This window comes from Patiria miniata, unplaced genomic scaffold (assembly GCF_015706575.1).
Source record: "Patiria miniata isolate m_02_andy unplaced genomic scaffold, ASM1570657v1 HiC_scaffold_14, whole genome shotgun sequence".
Taxonomy (NCBI): domain Eukaryota; kingdom Metazoa; phylum Echinodermata; class Asteroidea; order Valvatida; family Asterinidae; genus Patiria; species Patiria miniata.
In genome coordinates this window covers 1,175,594-1,192,777 of record NW_024037052.1, presented here as the reverse complement: position 1 = coordinate 1,192,777, position 17,184 = coordinate 1,175,594, and the positions used below count along the sequence as shown (strand labels likewise).

Here is a 17,184-nt window from a genome sequence, read left to right as displayed (position 1 = left end):
TCCATCAATATTTTCCAATCCTCATTTCAGTCCAACAGCGCCCAGCCCAAAGCTGTCCATCCTGATTCAGACCAGCAGCAGGCAGAGCCAGAGAGTCTGTTGCTACAGATTGAAGCTCTACAATCTCAGATGAAGGAACAAGCTGAGCTATCTAGAGAGCAGACGGAGCCTTGCTGGAGGATCGCAGGGTCAGGATGGAAGAGATGCAGACTGTGATTGAGAGAGATCGCTCCAAGATTCACTCCCTCAATGAAAAGTAGGAACTCCCTTCATTGATTCCTTATAATCTTAAATGAACTTGACAAAGGTGCCCAGTGGCATAGCTAATGATAGGGGAGGAGGATGAGGGGCATGGACCCCTCTGCTCAAAGACTGCCTCCTACTAGAAACTGAGGTCCCTTTAGGGCCCTCCAGCAACTTGGACCCCAGTTACATCCTTGAAGGTACCAATAAAGATAAATGCACATGTGTGCAGTTTGGACAACGGGCAGGGGTTTCAAATAGATTATATTACCTGGTGTTTGTGTTGTTGCATGAATTGGCAAAACATTTCTAAATATGTGGAGTGCCCTGGTCTCATTCTACAGGTTGTGGGTTCGAGTCCAGCCTGGGGTTATGGTGCATGTTCCCTTTGGCAAGACACTTTGTCACTCATTGCTTCGCCCCACCCAGGAATAAATGGGTACCTGTGAGAACAGAGATCGCAATTGTGATTGATTTTAGCTACCTTGCGTCGAAATGACTACACCGAGCTGTATGGGCTTTATTCAGGAGTCGACTATATTAAATTGAAAGCGAGGTAAAATCTTCATATTTGGAACTTGCAAAGAGAAATTAAAGCAGTGACATAAAATTAATTACAAATTAATACCAGTCTGCTTTAATGAAAATTTAAATTTGTTGTTAAACATACCCTAATGTTTTTAAGCCACATTTAAAATAAAAATTGAAAGTGAGGCTAGAATGCAAAAATAGTCTGGCACCATCCTATTCAATAGTTTATAAAATACTGTCAGGGAACATGACTAAAATGACTTTCTCGTGAATAAAAATCCATATTCCACAGGAAGCTGAGATTGTATTTGCAATGTTTCATTGGCCCAATGATCAGGGGTAATAATAATGTAAAGCACTTTGATCTTAGTTATTTTAGAAACCACAGTCTTTCCACACTAGTATGTTGGCAACACATCTTGCCAAAATAACATGGAGGCATATGCAGTGTGTGCTTGCTGAAATTACATGAGTCAATTGACTAATAAAACCAAATTAGGTTTTGTCCATCACCGATGTATAAACACTGTATTCTCAGTGTGTTTCCTCCCGAGTGAAAGTTGGAAAAAAATCACTCCGGTGGGACTCGAACCCACGACCTCCTGCTTTCTATTGCAGATGTCTTACCATCTTATGAATAGTTAATGTAGTACCCGCTGCTATGTACATCAGATTCGAACCAGCCAACTGATCCCGTTAGCTCGGTGGTCAAGTGGTAAGACATCTGCACTAGAAAGCAGGAGGGTCATGGGTTTGACCGGAGTGATTTTTTTCAACTTTCACTCGGGAGGTAACACAGAGAGTATACAGTGTTTATATGTCGGTGAAGGGCAAAACCTAATTTGATTTACATCACCCCGACGCAAAATGAAATGAAATCTTATGAATGACTAATAAGACACTTACCGTTCTTTAAACAAAAGTAGAATGTGTATCCTTTATTCAGCTACCTTGTTCAACCATCATACATCACTTGTCATGGACATTCTTCTGTTAATAGGTTACATCGTACACAGCAGATGTTGTATGACAGCACTAAGGACTATCTAGAGCTGAAGTATGAAGGACGATCTCAGGAGCGAGTCTGGATGGTAGAGAAGGACCGTCTACTACAGGAGCTGGATCGATGTAAGGAACAACTAGATGTCTCCAAAGATGACGTCTTAGTCATCTCAGATCATGCACTGGAAGAGAGACAAACACAGAACTTGGAAATTGAGGTGGGCATTATAGAGAAGCTTCCTGCACAAAGAAATCATTTCAAGTTAAATACAATACAATAATGATCATTTTCAAGCAAATTCGTTTGAATTGCTTTAAAAAAAGAACTAACTTTTCCATTCAGAAATCATTTTTTTTCTCAAAAGTTAGCAAAACAAAAGAATCTTGTTACAAAGTCACAACTGAATGGCCCCCTCAAAAGCTGCAATCAAACTATTGGGGTAATCGCACATAAGGAGCATTTTGGACTTTGGCAGATCTACTTTATTCAGTGTTGTACAAATGATACTGAATGATTGCAACGTGGTGGTTTTAGTCTGACGATCTCTTCCATGCAAAATCTTGAGGAAGGCGAGGAGAGCATAGAAGACAAATTTCACCGGCAGTTGTTGTACGAAAAAGACGGCAGGCCTAATGCCAAACTTTTTCCAGTTCCACCTACCATGCGTTAGTGGACTTGTTGTCTTGGACTTTTTCCTTGACTTTCTCCGTGTCTCAAGTAAGATGTGAATTTCTTTAATTACGAGTCAGAAACTCCAACCCTAATTCGGGCTTTTTAATCTTATGGAAACACTGAACATTTTTCACATCGTAAAATTTCATTTGGATCTACATGTACATGTAAAAGAAAAAAAGGAGGCGATGTCCAGAAATTGAACACGAAGTTTATTGTACATATAGTACGTATGTGTACTTGCGGCGCAGCCCAGATTTCGGACACAGAATTTTGGCCGGCCTATTTTCAGATTTTTTCCCCATAGGCCAGTTTCATCCCTGTATGGTCTGTGACTTGAAACATAGATGAGTTTGTGAACAGAACGGGACAAAAAAAACACAGAACCGGGCCTGCGGATCTCGATTTCAAATAAAAGTTGCTGAATCATGTTGCTGAATCATGTTTTGAATTGGGCCTGAATTGAGACACATTCTCATTGAGCCGATTGCAGCTACGCGGTGTCATGCACTGATACGATGAATTAAGGCAACTGCGCGCACGTTTGCATCGTGTCAACGCTTGTGCGTGCTTCGCCAAATAAAAAAGCGAACTACTAACAGAAATTTCCAACGATGCGTCTGAAGACCTTCTTTTGTTGATTTCTTCAAAACGACAGCATGTCAGAAAGAATAATTTCAGAGAGAATTTAGTACTGTCAACCAACCAAGTATGTTTTTCAAGATAAATACATCAGTTACTTTTTGGATAGCTGCAAATGATGGACTGTAGCTTAAAATGACTAGAGACTTAACTTACTGTACAGAATGTACACTGCTGGGTGCGTCCATTTTTGTGCACAAACCTATGGAGAGCTCAGAATTTTTTACTGCTTTTGGGCAATTCCACGGTAACGGAAGGACGTTTTCGCTCATTAAACAAAATTTCAAATGTGCCTATCACAGCCACTGTTATTAGTTACAGCAAGCAAATGTCACAATGGTATTGCTATAATGCTACCTTCAATTTCCACACTTTTGGGGGGCATGCATACCTCTCGTTAATGAATTATGAATATTAATGAGGTCGGTAACGGAAGGACGGTAAAACGGACGAGGGTTTTCCAACTTACACGCGTTTTGCATAAACTCTGTGAATTTTATGGGGCAATTATATTTCAAAGGTAGGAAATGGAATCCCTGCGGCTTTATCTATACTATACCACCTTTCATTTGACTTTAAGTGTTTCGGTGATATAATTACAATGTCTTAAGTGGATTATAATTTGGTAGCGGAAGGACGGTAACGGAAGGACAAAAGGTTTACTCAATTATAGCATGAATAAAATGTGAATTTACACTAATTATACAAGTGAAATAAATTGCTGAAATGTGTAACTGAATGTGAAATCAACAATATGCAGACCTGGCATAAATAATTATACCCAAGAAACTATTGAGATAAAGATAGAAGCCTGCTAATTAATGATAACAAATGAAAAATGAAAACAACCAAAAACACATAATTCACGAACACAAGACAACTACAGAAATGGACTTCAAACCCATCACCTTAATCCTTAAAAGTTTTAAATACACAGTATTTGAGCACTTGAGTATATTTGTTACATGTTCACCAACAACTTTTAATAATAACACCAGTAGGTTCAGTGGTTTACCTAAAGGGTGGGGGGGGGGGGGGGGGGCAGGCGACCAGCTTACATGTACATTAAAAACATCTACAGGTAGAACTGATGGCTTCAGAATCATTGTGCTTTAAAAAATGTTTTAGGTGTTGCTTTTAATTGAACTCTAAATTCAGTGTTTGAAATCAAATTTTAATGATTTAGAGTATTAACAATAATTATCTTATAAACATCCAGCCTGAAGTTGTTAACTTAATTTGTCAAAAATTGCACCTCACATGTCTTACACATGTAAATTGTATGAAAGTGCCCAATAGCACTGGTACTTTCTGCCATCTCATTTTTTACTTAATTTGCTTCTGGAATGGCTTCACAGAAATTGTATCTTTCTCTATTGTCCATGAATGGTGATAGCAGCAACTTAATGATTTGATTTTCTGCAACAACTCCATACATGTATGAGTACCGGTACATTGTCATACATGTACATTGTACATGTACATGTTATACATATGCCTGTGCCATCCTTTGTAATGAACACCTTGCCCTGCTCATACCAGCTTTGTGAAGGTGGGTCACATGAATGTCCTTTCAATGCGCATTATACATGCATGTAGTTGCAGTGATTTTCATTTTTCAAACATGAGCACAAATGTCGTTACATTTGATAAAAATAACATTTGTCCTTCCGTTACCGTCCTTCCGTTACCAATTTGGTAACGGAAGGACGGGATTTAATTAATTGTAATTAAAAAACGATACGTACAGCAGTGTCAGTTATAATGTCACATTGAAGGCCTACCTAAACTTGCTTTGCACAATAACTTTCATTGCATTCATACTGCAAGTTTTGAAAATAAATTAAAAATATGTATTTTTTCGGTAACGGAAGGACATTTTCGAAGGCTGAAATATTAGAAGTCACTGAAGCGAAACAAATTACGCAAAACGTAAAAAAAAAGGTCCAGTCAGTTTTTCATGACCTATACTTACTTATGACAGAAACTGATGGCATGAGTACATATTTGTGTGTGTGTATTGGTAGAATACTGTCATATCACTATTTATCACATTTTTAGGATTAAAACAGGATTATTATGTAATCCTATTTTGTTGGTACCAAAATGTATCAAAAATAGAATTCCGACTTCAAATTCCCTTCAGTGGATTGTTCTGATTGCTATCGAAAAGTGAACAAAATAAACTCTGATATTCAAACAGTACCAACTGCTCATGCAAAGTTTAAGCCATTTCTGATCTATTGCCGAAACCTGTTTCTAGTACCATTCATTCTTGTGGTTATTTATCCACAGGATAAGACGGAAAAGCTTGCTAAGCGTTTACACCTGATGAACCAGCGGTATGAGGCCATGGAGAAGCGACGGAATCTGGAGATAGAAGGTTTCAAGAATGATACCCGAATCTTGAGAAACCAACTCAAGGATGTTGAGAAGCAACTCTACAAGGTGGAGTATTGTCTGTTCATGTCAGTCATGTTGTTAGTTTGCATTTGTCCGTTGCTGTTTTCTACTTTCCTATGTTGGTCAGCTATAGTGCAGTTCATGCAGATCGTGGTGCGGACACTGCGAACAAGTACCCCAAAGGCTGGGTCATGCTTAGCCCCATATGTGGCCATTTTACTGGACTACCTCCATAAATAAAGGCCACACTTCCACCATGTACAAAAACATGTCGAACTTTTATATTTGTTTTATATAACTGACACATAGATCCTTGTCATTTGATATTTGAACTTTTATTTCAATATAAAATTGGTTGAAAATGTATTTTTCTCTTCCAAACCACCCCTTCACGAAAATGTTTGAACCCAACGCTGGCTACGTGCAATGCTAAACGCGCACACCAGCATGCATTTGCATACAACTGCGTCATGGAACAAGAATGATCCTAACTGTTCAATAGTATTTCCCATTCCCCATAGGCGAATGGGACTTTTGAGCCCCGGCGTGAATGGGAGCAATAACGAATGCCACATGATGTGAGTTCCACCAATCAAATGACAACGATCTGTATGTCGATTATATAAAGTAAAATGGTGCATTCCATGAAACGTGCTCTTGACTAAATCAAGAAGCAGATTCTGTTAGTGAGATGTTATGTCATCTTAGTCCATAATGATGTTGTCACTGAAATCAAGATTGCAAGGACATCATTGCAGGGATGTAGTCGAGTCCATCACTAGTCCCTGCAAGTCCACCACAAGTCCTCCAACACCAATTTAACTCACAAGCTATTCAAATGAGCTTTGACAAAGGCATCCAGTGTATCTTGTGCCTGGACTTGTGATGGACTCACGAATTACTTGTGTCTGGACTTGTGGTGGACTTGTGAATGGAATCAACTACATCCCTAGCCCTGGATCATTGTCAGTGCTTTGTAATGTAAACCCTTCTTGTAAACCTTCTGTTTGTTCCCCTCCAGCAAGGAAGGAAAAGCAAAATCTGCATTTCAGGTAGCATATAAAAGCACTACAGTGGATTTTATTAAACAGTAAATTCTGCATTTATGGTAGCACAAAGGCGGGAAAGCAGAACAAAATGAACCATTCAAAAAATACTCAATCTGCTATTCTGACAGCAGAAACGCAGATGTCCACGTTTTGTCCTCGATGACTACATGAACAGTCCTGTTCATTTCAGAATGGTAAATAGTGCCCTCTTCTCACCATCTAGTTTGCAAGTTGTCCTTCAATACCCATTTGTTGTTCCAAACATTTGTGTCAAGCTTGTTATTCCAATTAACTATGCACAAAAAGTACATGTATTGGGGTCATGTCCTGCATGTTGTTCTAATGTAGGAGAGATGTACAAAGTAGTGTATGCAATGAAGTCACATGTATTCTACCATACAATCTTATATTGGTGTCCAATATCAATAGGTCTCATTCAAATGACGTCATTTCCTACAGACCAGCCACATGCATCAACATTTTGAGCATCAACTGAATAACGCACATCGGCTGTGTCGTATTTCAAACACATTTCAAGCAAGAAGCGCGTGTGTTTGGAACATTTTTAACACTGCGCAATGCGTGCTTGATTGCGTAAAATAAGCAATCAAGAGATGACCGTCATTGAGTGAGCCCTATTGATATGCTTGGCAGTAAGGATTGAACAGAGAGATTATTTTATGCAACTGTTAATATCTTTTGGAATTTTGCAGTGAAATACTTTTTAAAATAAGTTGGCTATTTTAAGGACTTTATTTTTATGGTGAAGGATTTTGGAATTAAATGTAGAATATTAAAAGGATCTATGCAAGCTTTCAGAACAAATTTGTGATTGGCATTCAAGCGCTTTATTTTGTGTGTTCCATGAGTGTGAGTGGGTTTAACAATTCATCTTCCAGCACACTTCATGCACAGTTACGTGCACGCTGTCGTCACGTTTCAGCTTTCATCTACCACATACGTACGTGCAGCAAGCGTCTTGCGTTGTGTGGTGCAGTGTGGCCCATTATGGGATAATAACACTGTTGTTGCCATCAGGCATGCAATTTTTCCTTGGATCTGCTGATTTCCTTCTTTCTTTTCTTCTCATGAATGCCATTACAATTTTTGAAAAATACTGTACAAAGGCTTGTGTGGTTTGGAATTTCCTCCTTTTCTTGTAAATTTTGAGTTGCATGCCTGTTTCATGTATCAACCTATCAGTATAAGAATTCAAATTTGGTTGAAGATAAGCACATATGTACAACATACATGTCTGTTAGTTTGTTACACACAGTGCCACCGTGTTGAATGTTTTGACCAATCAAGAAATCACTAATAGAAGCCACAGTTGAGCCAATACCAGGCATGTATGCACGGGGGGGGGGGGGTAAAGACACCAGACCAACATATAATTGGGTAAGACTTGCAGTTTGACAAACTCAAGGAAGGGGGGGGGGGCTTGATTACATTAGTCTCTGGATGGCACTATTATGTCATTTTTATTCAGTTGAAGCATCATGGTTGCAGGTAATCTTTTAAAGGCAGTGGTGAAAGTAATAGATGAGCCAAATTACTTCACAAAAATATTCAGCAAAAATGTGGATTTTATTTCTTTGTGTGTGTGTGTGTGGGGGGGGGGGGGGGCGGTTTGCATATGCAGACCTTGATGCCCCTACAAGCCTGTCTAGGTACCAACCTCATAAATATTGCCACATTGCCTATCCCTAATCTATACAATTCAATGTCATGAATGTCAACTGATCAATCTCATGAGCTTCAACTTGAAACAATGTACATAGACCTTCCCAAGACTAGACTGGGGCAACTACCATTGAGCTCTTAATTATACAAATATCAGCTGCTTCAAGTTGAGTGGTAAAACTAGCCTCCTGGGTAGTCCGAGGATCAAACGATCATGTTTACAGAGCCTCACTACGAATGTCTGATATATCCGAACATGCAAATTGTATGCGACCCCACGGGCCAGCCAATCAAAGTTGAGTTTAGATATGTTGACACTAGGGCTGGTTGACCTACGACAGTTGACCCATGTAAAGGGACATAACATGAAATAGCTAGATGGGCGTTTCGAGAAAAAAAAGTGTAGTAAAATTGTTGAACAAAATTGTAAGAAATCTATAAGTTTTAACTACCTTTGACTTTTGGACCAAAAGTTTAGATTTTTTGACCGAAGAGGTATTTATGAATGGAAATAAATATGTGCTTGGCCGGTATTCTACACTTTGTTTAAGACCGGTTGAGTCTGGATGCTGATAACGACCCTTGCCTTTGGCTCCGGTCAGTATCATCATCCAGACTCCAAGCCGGTGTTGAACAGTGTTTAATATCGACCAACAAGCACACACATTTATTCCCTCATTGAAAAGATTACGATTTCAACTCGAGTCTTTTCTAGTTGAGTCTCAATGACAACTTAAATAATGGAGATATTAAACGCACAAGTGCAAGTCTCACATAATGTTATTTCACTCTTAGGGCCACTGGACATAACATACTAGTAGTACATACGTTACAGAATTCATATATTACATGTACATGCACTCTGTGAAAAGCAAGTCACAATGTGCAACATAAATTGTACCAGACAATAATTCAAACAATCACTCGTTCATTTTTAAAAAGCACATTGTTTGTACTCAGAACCTCTATCTTGACCGAAGAAAATAGACTTAAAACAACTAAATTACTGAACATAATCACAGCATCCATGCATGGGAAGTAGGATAATTTGTACAAAATATAACCATACATTGTTACAATAAACCACATCTATTCTCACAAAAACATGTGTACATTCATTAGTTTACAGTTTTCGCAGTTAGCAAAAGAATAACTTGGACTACTTTATTGCAACAATTGCAGTTTCTGTAGGACCATGTCAAATAAATAAAGCTACCAGCATAACTGAAATAAAGAATTCAACAAACGCTCCGCCCCCCCCCCCATTTTCCCATTTCTTGTCTTAGGTCCTTTAGTATCAATGTTGACTTTTTCCATCTCAAATGTCTGAAAGCTCAGTTATTAATTCATAAATTGCACAATTTTGTAAAAGTAAATGAATATACATAAACAAGTAAAACCATACAATATTTAAACCTTTTTTTTACATTTTGCATAGCAGAAATGATTTCTTTTAAACATAATTTACTGAAACCATTTCCCTATGTGATCACTTTTTTATATAATAAACATCATTTGAAATATATTGTCCAACACAATTAAACTAATAAAGACTTTAAGTATATCGTTTAAACAGGAGGCCTTTTTTTTTATACAAACCAACATATTTGTCAATATGATTGATGTGTATAGCTAACCTACATTCCACCTGTATTTCTGATTAATGAAATTAATAACAAAAAAGTGATCATTTTATGATCTTTATATTTATCTTAAATGTTTGTGGCAAAGTTGCAAATCACAAGCTAGCAAAGTAAATATCAAACCCTACATCATGTGCCATATACGAAAACCAAACTATAACAGCACAGAAACTAGACACAACTTATCTCGGGATAGCTATACACAATAGGATACAAGCAAAACAATTCTAGCTTTCTCACTCAAAAAGTGCTGGACTTCAGCCCCTTCTTAAAAATATATACGTATATATATCATGGATATTAATGTCCTAAAGAAAAATCTACCTATACTATATTCTGAGTTGTTGAAAAAGTTGGGTTCAATGTGTTAATAACAGTGGTTCAACAGCAAAACTGAATGCGCTTAATACCACATTTTGACTGTTTACCGAGACACAAATGAACAATAGGATGGAAGCTTCCAAGAAGTTACATAAGTTAAATATGAACCAGAGTACGTGGATGTGCAGAAACCATGTCAGATGTTGACAATCATGCCGCATCAATCAAGCATGCAGGGACTTGTCTTGTTTTCCTTAAACTTTGCAAAAGCAAGAGAAGAAAACAACGCCCTTACTTGTTCATTGTTATAGTCATAAAGCAATGTGATTGGTCAGGTCAATGACAAAAATGTTTCAGATGTCACTGGGCATATGGAAGATGTTCATATAAAGCTAGAATAAATGCAGTAAGCAAAGCTTTGTCTTGCATAGATCAATGTGCACCTCCACATTCTCATGAGTCACACTTCATATGCCTTCTAGCAGTGTTGCAGTACTCATACTCATACTCCAGTACATTTCGTACTCATGGAAATGTACTTGACTACACCACTGCCTTTTAAGTACAATGTATGCTAATATTGACTGCAATGAGTGGTACAATCAAACGATACCATTGCAAGGTGATCCATACCATATTGTAAGTATATTCTCAAGGAAGAGTGGAGGGAAAATATAGCACTCCACGGATCACTAAGTGAAACTCTTTTTACTGTACCACACGTTAGAACAGTCAATATTTACTTTGTATAAACACCTCACCTACAGATACACCGGACAGCTGATTATATACTCCTAATGCAAGACAATATTTATTCAATTTGTGTGTACTGAAATTCACTTGTTATTGCACTTCTGCAATCTTCCCCTTGACAAAATGTTCACACTGGTGTTGCGCTATCAAGAAATGGTCTGCAAGAGCACCCACATCAACACAGACCTCCAGTTGCAGTGATGTAGTTCTTTAGTTGCTGTGCTTTTAGCACTTTGGGTCATGGACTAGTCTTTTGGACAATAGGCGGTAGTACAGTAACAACAAGTGAAGCTTAAAGCATTATTCATACTTGCATAGGTTTGTCTGGGAAGCAAAAGCAGCTACCCTGCACACACGGCACACGCATGAGGCACGTAAACCAGTCAGTGCTACCAGGACAGAAGTACCCCATAATTAGCTCTGAAACCCTGAGCTATGCAACAATTGCACATGCAAGTCGGGTTGCTAGTGGTACCACACTGCAACCTTCAAGAATGACAGTATATACGCATTTCATGGGAGGGATGTTCCATGGAATTCCAATGAATTTCTTCCAATGGAACTAACGAATTATGTATGGGTGTAACAGAACAAATACAACATGGTTCATTTCGGGTAAGTAGTGTATTACTTGTCCACGTTAGGAGGTATGGTAGTCCACATCAGCCCACCTTGGCACCAGTGATTTCACACTACCTCCTCTCACTCAGTGTAACTTGCCACTACTATTTCTCTGATCATGTTGCAATTTGTACAATACCATCAGCTGACACAATCTATGGGTGAGATGTTTAAGAGACTGGGCTCATGAAGAGCCAGTGCACATGCCTGAGGCTTAATGGCTTGTTACACCAGCGTGGAATTGACCACATCATGAGTCCGAGGTGTCGATATTGCCTGCGGTGCTGAAGGTCTAAGGTAGGTTGGGTGACTTTGTTGCGTCGTGTGCTGAAGACTGAACTGACGGGGTTGCTGCCGGTGCGGTTCTTTCTGGGGAGGGGCATTAATTGTGGCGTTGATTTCCAGGGTCTGTGTACAGGCAGAAATGCAAAGAAAATTATTGTTAAAAAGATTACTTTTTGTTCCAAAATTTCATATTGCAATTCTCAGGCAATTGGGCATGTTTCCAAGTGCATAAACAAAACCTGGAAATGTACATGTACATGCATTTTAATAGCATTCAGGTAAAATGCAACAACATTTTCCACATGAAATCCTCTGTATTACAAAAATACATGACCAATGCACAAACACAAAAACACGTATTTCAAGAAGCAATTAGGAAGAAACTACATTACTGCCATAGAGCTACACTGAATTACTAGAGTGCTGACTCGATGTACAAAGTGATGGCTGATGGGCGCATCCATGTTTGTGCACAAACCTATGGAAAACTCAAACTTTTGTACGGCTATTTGTATCTGCGTCTGTATTCCATACAGGTGTGCTATCAAAGCCGATACACTCAAACTGAAATGCACAGTAAATTGAGTGTTTCATTTGCTCTGCGAAAATGTGTGCGCATATCTGCTGCAGCTGATTTTTGCCGTGACGTTTTTTAACCGTCATAATGCGCTTAACTTGCTTGCGTACATGTATGTAGCACTTGCACGTTGCATTTAGAGTACACTTTCAAAATGCAATCCATCTAATTTCATTATGTTCTACAAACACGAACGTGAATTCAAAATGGCTGTGAGCAAGATGGTATAAAGTATCTCCATCCCAAGCTGGAGATATGATCCCAATTTCAGACCAAAGACCCAGGCAGGGGTAGCTTCCACCGCCGGTGACACAAGTTGCACCTCCCCTTACCCCCTTCCCCCCCCCCCCCACCCCTTCCCTCCCCGATAGAAGTCACACGGAAAAAAGGTTACAATTACTTAACAAAAACTTCGATGAAAACCGGCGTCTTCTCTCTTCGCAGCATTCAAAAGCTCCCTGTGGCAGAAAAAAGAGCAAGTATACATTGTAAATTCAATATCCCAATTTTCTGACATCACGTCCTGTCATCAAACCTCCAATACATTTCCATTTTATCAACAAGTACTGTATGTCCAACTTGCCATCTCAAACTCCAAAGATATACCCCAAGGTCTACCTCCACGTTAAAATCCAGCAAGCCCATTCAAATGCAAGGAAGCGCATCAAAACAGAGACGTTTTGCAAGGAGAAACATTACTCATTTACCTGTGGGAGATGAATGCTGCACTTGGACGACCTTACTTCTGTGCCCTTCATCTTCAATCTGCACACACAGAAAAGAGAAAACTGGGAAGAAACAAAAAGTGTTAGTGAAATGTCAAAACTCTGCATCTTGAACATTCAACGAAGACGAACGGAACTGAAACAAGGGGTGAACACAGTGGGCCCGGACAAATAGGGAGACGAAACAGACAGACATGAACAGAACGCAACAAAACAGCCGGCAACAAGGGCGGATCCAGAACACAATTTTTGGGGGGGCCAAAAAAAATTTGGTCCCCCCCAAAAAAGTGGGTCTCAAAATTACGGCGTGGGGTTCGGCCCGTGAGGGCCCCGAAAAATTTTTGGATTATAGATGCTCTGTGGTGCGATCTGAGGAAATTTCTGACCACTTTAACCAATTTTTTAGGAAAAAATGGTGGTGTACTCAATGCCTGCCTTATTGCGATGTCACATTAAAAAAAAAAAAAAAATTGTTTCGTTTTGGGGGGGGGGGCATGGCCCCCTTTGGCGCCCCCTGGATCCGCCCTTGGCCGGCAACCCACCACACGCACTTTCACAACGGTCGTCCTGGGGCTAAGACCTGCAAAGAGGACATATCTCCATCCCAAGCTGGAGATATGATCCCAATTTCAGACCAAAGACCCAGGCAGGGGCAGCTTCCACCGCCGGTGACACAAGTTTCACCTCCCCCTTACCCCCCCCCCCACCCCTTCCCTCCCGATAGACGTCACACGGAAAAAAGGTTACAGTTACTTAACAAAAACTTCGATGAAAACCGGCGACTTCTCTCTTCGCCGCATTCAAAAGCTCCCTGTGGCAGAAAAAAAGAGCAAGTATACATTGTAAATTCAATATCCCAATTTTCTGACATCACATCCTGTCAACAAACCTCCAATACATTTCCATTTTATCAACAAGTACTGTATGTCCAACTTGCCATCTCAAACTCCAAAGATATACCCCAAGGTCTACCTCCACGTTAAAATCCAGCAAGCCCATTCAAATGCAAGGAAGCGCATCAAAACAGAGACGTTTTGCAAGGAGAAACATTACTCATTTACCTGTGGGAGATGAATGCTGCACTTGGACGACCTTACTTCTGTGCCCTTCATCTTCAATCTGCACACACAGAAAAGAGAAAACTGGGAAGAAACAAAAAGTGTTAGTGAAATGTCAAAACTCTGCATCTTTGAACATTCAACGAAGACGAACGGAACTGAAACAAGGGGTGAACACAGTGGGCCCGGACAAATAGGGAGACGAAACAGACAGACATGAACAGAAACGCAACAAAACAGCCGGCAACCCACCACACACACTTTCACAACGGTCGTCCTGGGGCTAAGATCTGCAAAGAGGACATATCTCCATCCCAAGCTGGAGATATGATCCCAATTTCAGACCAAAGACCCAGGCAGGGGTAGCTTCCACCGCCGGTGACACAAGTTTCACCTCCCCCTTCCCCCCCCCCCTTCCCTCCCCGATAGACGTCACACGGAAAAAAGGTTACAGTTACTTAACAAAAACTTCGATGAAAACCGGCGTCTTCTCTCTTCGCAGCATTCAAAAGCTCCTGTGGCAGAAAAAAAGAGCAAGTATACATTGTAAATTCAATATCCAATTTTCTGACATCACGTCCTGTCATCAAACCTCCAATACATTTCCATTTTATCAACAAGTACTGTATGTCCAACTTGCCATCTCAAACTCCAAAGATATACCCAAGGTCTACCTCCACGTTAAAATCCAGCAAGCCCATTCAAATGCAAGGAAGCGCATCAAAACAGAGACGTTTTGCAAGGAGAAACATTACTCATTTACCTGTGGGAGATGAATGCTGCACTTGGACGACCTTACTTCTGTGCCCTTCATCTTCAATCTGCACAAACAGAAAAGAGAAAACTGGGAAGAAACAAAAAGTGTTAGTGAAATGTCAAAACTCTGCATCTTTGAACATTCAACGAAGACGAACGGAACTGAAACAAGGGGTGAACACAGTGGGCCCGGACAAATAGGGAGACGAAACAGACAGACATGAACAGAACGCAACAAAACAGCCGGCAACCCACCACACACACTTTCACAACGGTCGTCTGGGGCTAAGACCTGCAAAGAGGACATATCTCCATCCCAAGCTGGAGATATGATCCCAATTTCAGACCAAAGACCCAGGCAGGGGTAGCTTCCACCGCCGGTGACACAAGTTTCACCTCCCCCTTACCCCCCCCCCTTCCCTCCCCGATAGACGTCACACGGAAAAAAGGTTACAGTTACTTAACAAAAAACTTCGATGAAAACCGGCGTCTTCTCTCTTCGCAGCATTCAAAAGCTCCCTGTGGCAGAAAAAAAGAGCAAGTATACATTGTAAATTCAATATCCAAATTTTCTGACATCACGTCCTGTCATCAAACCTCCAATACATTTCCATTTTATCAACAAGTACTATGTCCAACTTGCCATCTCAAACTCCAAAGATATACCCCAAGGTCTACCTCCACGTTAAATCCAGCAAGCCCATTCAAATGCAAGGAAGCGCATCAAAACAGAGACGTTTTGCAAGGAGAAACATTACTCATTTACCTGTGGGAGATGAATGCTGCACTTGGACGACCTTACTTCTGTGCCCTTCATCTTCAATCTGCACACACAGAAAAGAGAAAACTGGGAAGAAACAAAAAGTGTTAGTGAAATGTCAAAACTCTGCATCTTTGAACATTCAACGAAGACGAACGGAACTGAAACAAGGGTGAACACAGTGGGCCCGGACAAATAGGGAGACGAAACAGACAGACATGAACAGAACGCAACAAAACAGCCGGCAACCCACCACACACACTTTCACAACGGTCGTCCTGGGGCTAAGACCTGCAAAGAGGACATATCTCCATCCCAAGCTGGAGATATGATCCCAATTTCAGACCAAAGACCCAGGCAGGGGTAGCTTCCACCGCCGGTGACACAAGTTTCACCTCCCCCTTACCCCCCCCCCCTTCCCCGATAGACGTCACACGGAAAAAAGGTTACAGTTACTTAACAAAAACTTCGATGAAAACCGGCGTCTTCTCTCTTCGCAGCATTCAAAAGCTCCCTGTGGCAGAAAAAAAGAGCAAGTATACATTGTAAATTCAATATCCCAATTTTCTGACATCACGTCCTGTCATCAAACCTCCAATACATTTCCATTTTATCAACAAGTACTGTATGTCCAACTTGCCATCTCAAACTCCAAAGATATACCCCAAGGTCTACCTCCACGTTAAAATCCAGCAAGCCCATTCAAATGCAAGGAAGCGCATCAAAACAGAGACGTTTTGCAAGGAGAAACATTACTCATTTACCTGTGGGAGATGAATGCTGCACTTGGACGACCTTACTTCTGTGCCCTTCATCTTCAATCTGCACACACAGAAAAGAGAAAACTGGGAAGAAACAAAAAGTGTTAGTGAAATGTCAAAACTCTGCATCTTTGAACATTCAACGAAGACGAACGGAACTGAAACAAGGGGTGAACACAGTGGGCCCGGACAAATAGGGAGACGAAACAGACAGACATGAACAGAACGCAACAAAACAGCCGGCAACCCACCACACACACTTTCACAACGGTCGTCCTGGGGCTAAGACCTGCAAAGAGGACATATCTCCATCCCAAGCTGGAGATATGATCCCAATTTCAGACCAAAGACCCAGGCAGGGGTAGCTTCCACCGCCGGTGACACAAGTTTCACCTCCCCCTTACCCCCCCTTCCCCCCCGATAGACGTCACACGGAAAAAAGGTTACAGTTACTTAACAAAAACTTCGATGAAAACCGGCGTCTTCTCTCTTCGCAGCATTCAAAAGCTCCCTGTGGCAGAAAAAAAGAGCAAGTATACATTGTAAATTCAATATCCCAATTTTCTGACATCACGTCCTGTCATCAAACCTCCAATACATTTCCATTTTATCAACAAGTACTGTATGTCCAACTTGCCATCTCAAACTCCAAAGATATACCCCAAGGTCTACCTCCACGTTAAAATCCAGCAAGCCCA

The 17,184-nt window shown here is 40.5% G+C and overlaps 1 protein-coding gene and 1 long non-coding RNA gene across 2 annotated transcripts; one reads left to right on the top strand and one right to left on the bottom strand.

Moving 5' to 3' along the window:
- The first annotated feature begins 201 nt into the window (after nt 1-201).
- LOC119721853 (coiled-coil domain-containing protein 77-like) lies at nt 202-5,785 on the top strand. The gene is made up of 3 exons (XM_038191795.1): nt 202-256; nt 1,775-1,994; nt 5,387-5,785. The coding sequence occupies exons 1-3, from the start codon at nt 204-206 to the stop codon at nt 5,732-5,734; spliced, it is 621 nt and encodes a 206-aa protein (XP_038047723.1). The 5' UTR covers nt 202-203; the 3' UTR covers nt 5,735-5,785.
- A 3,203-nt stretch (nt 5,786-8,988) lies between these two features.
- On the bottom strand, nt 8,989-16,240 carry LOC119721852. Its single transcript, XR_005270319.1, has 2 exons — nt 16,182-16,240; nt 8,989-11,972 (listed from the first exon to the last, which is right to left on the bottom strand). It is a non-coding gene; the product is annotated as an uncharacterized LOC119721852 (long non-coding RNA).
- Between the last annotated feature and the right edge of the window lie 944 nt (nt 16,241-17,184).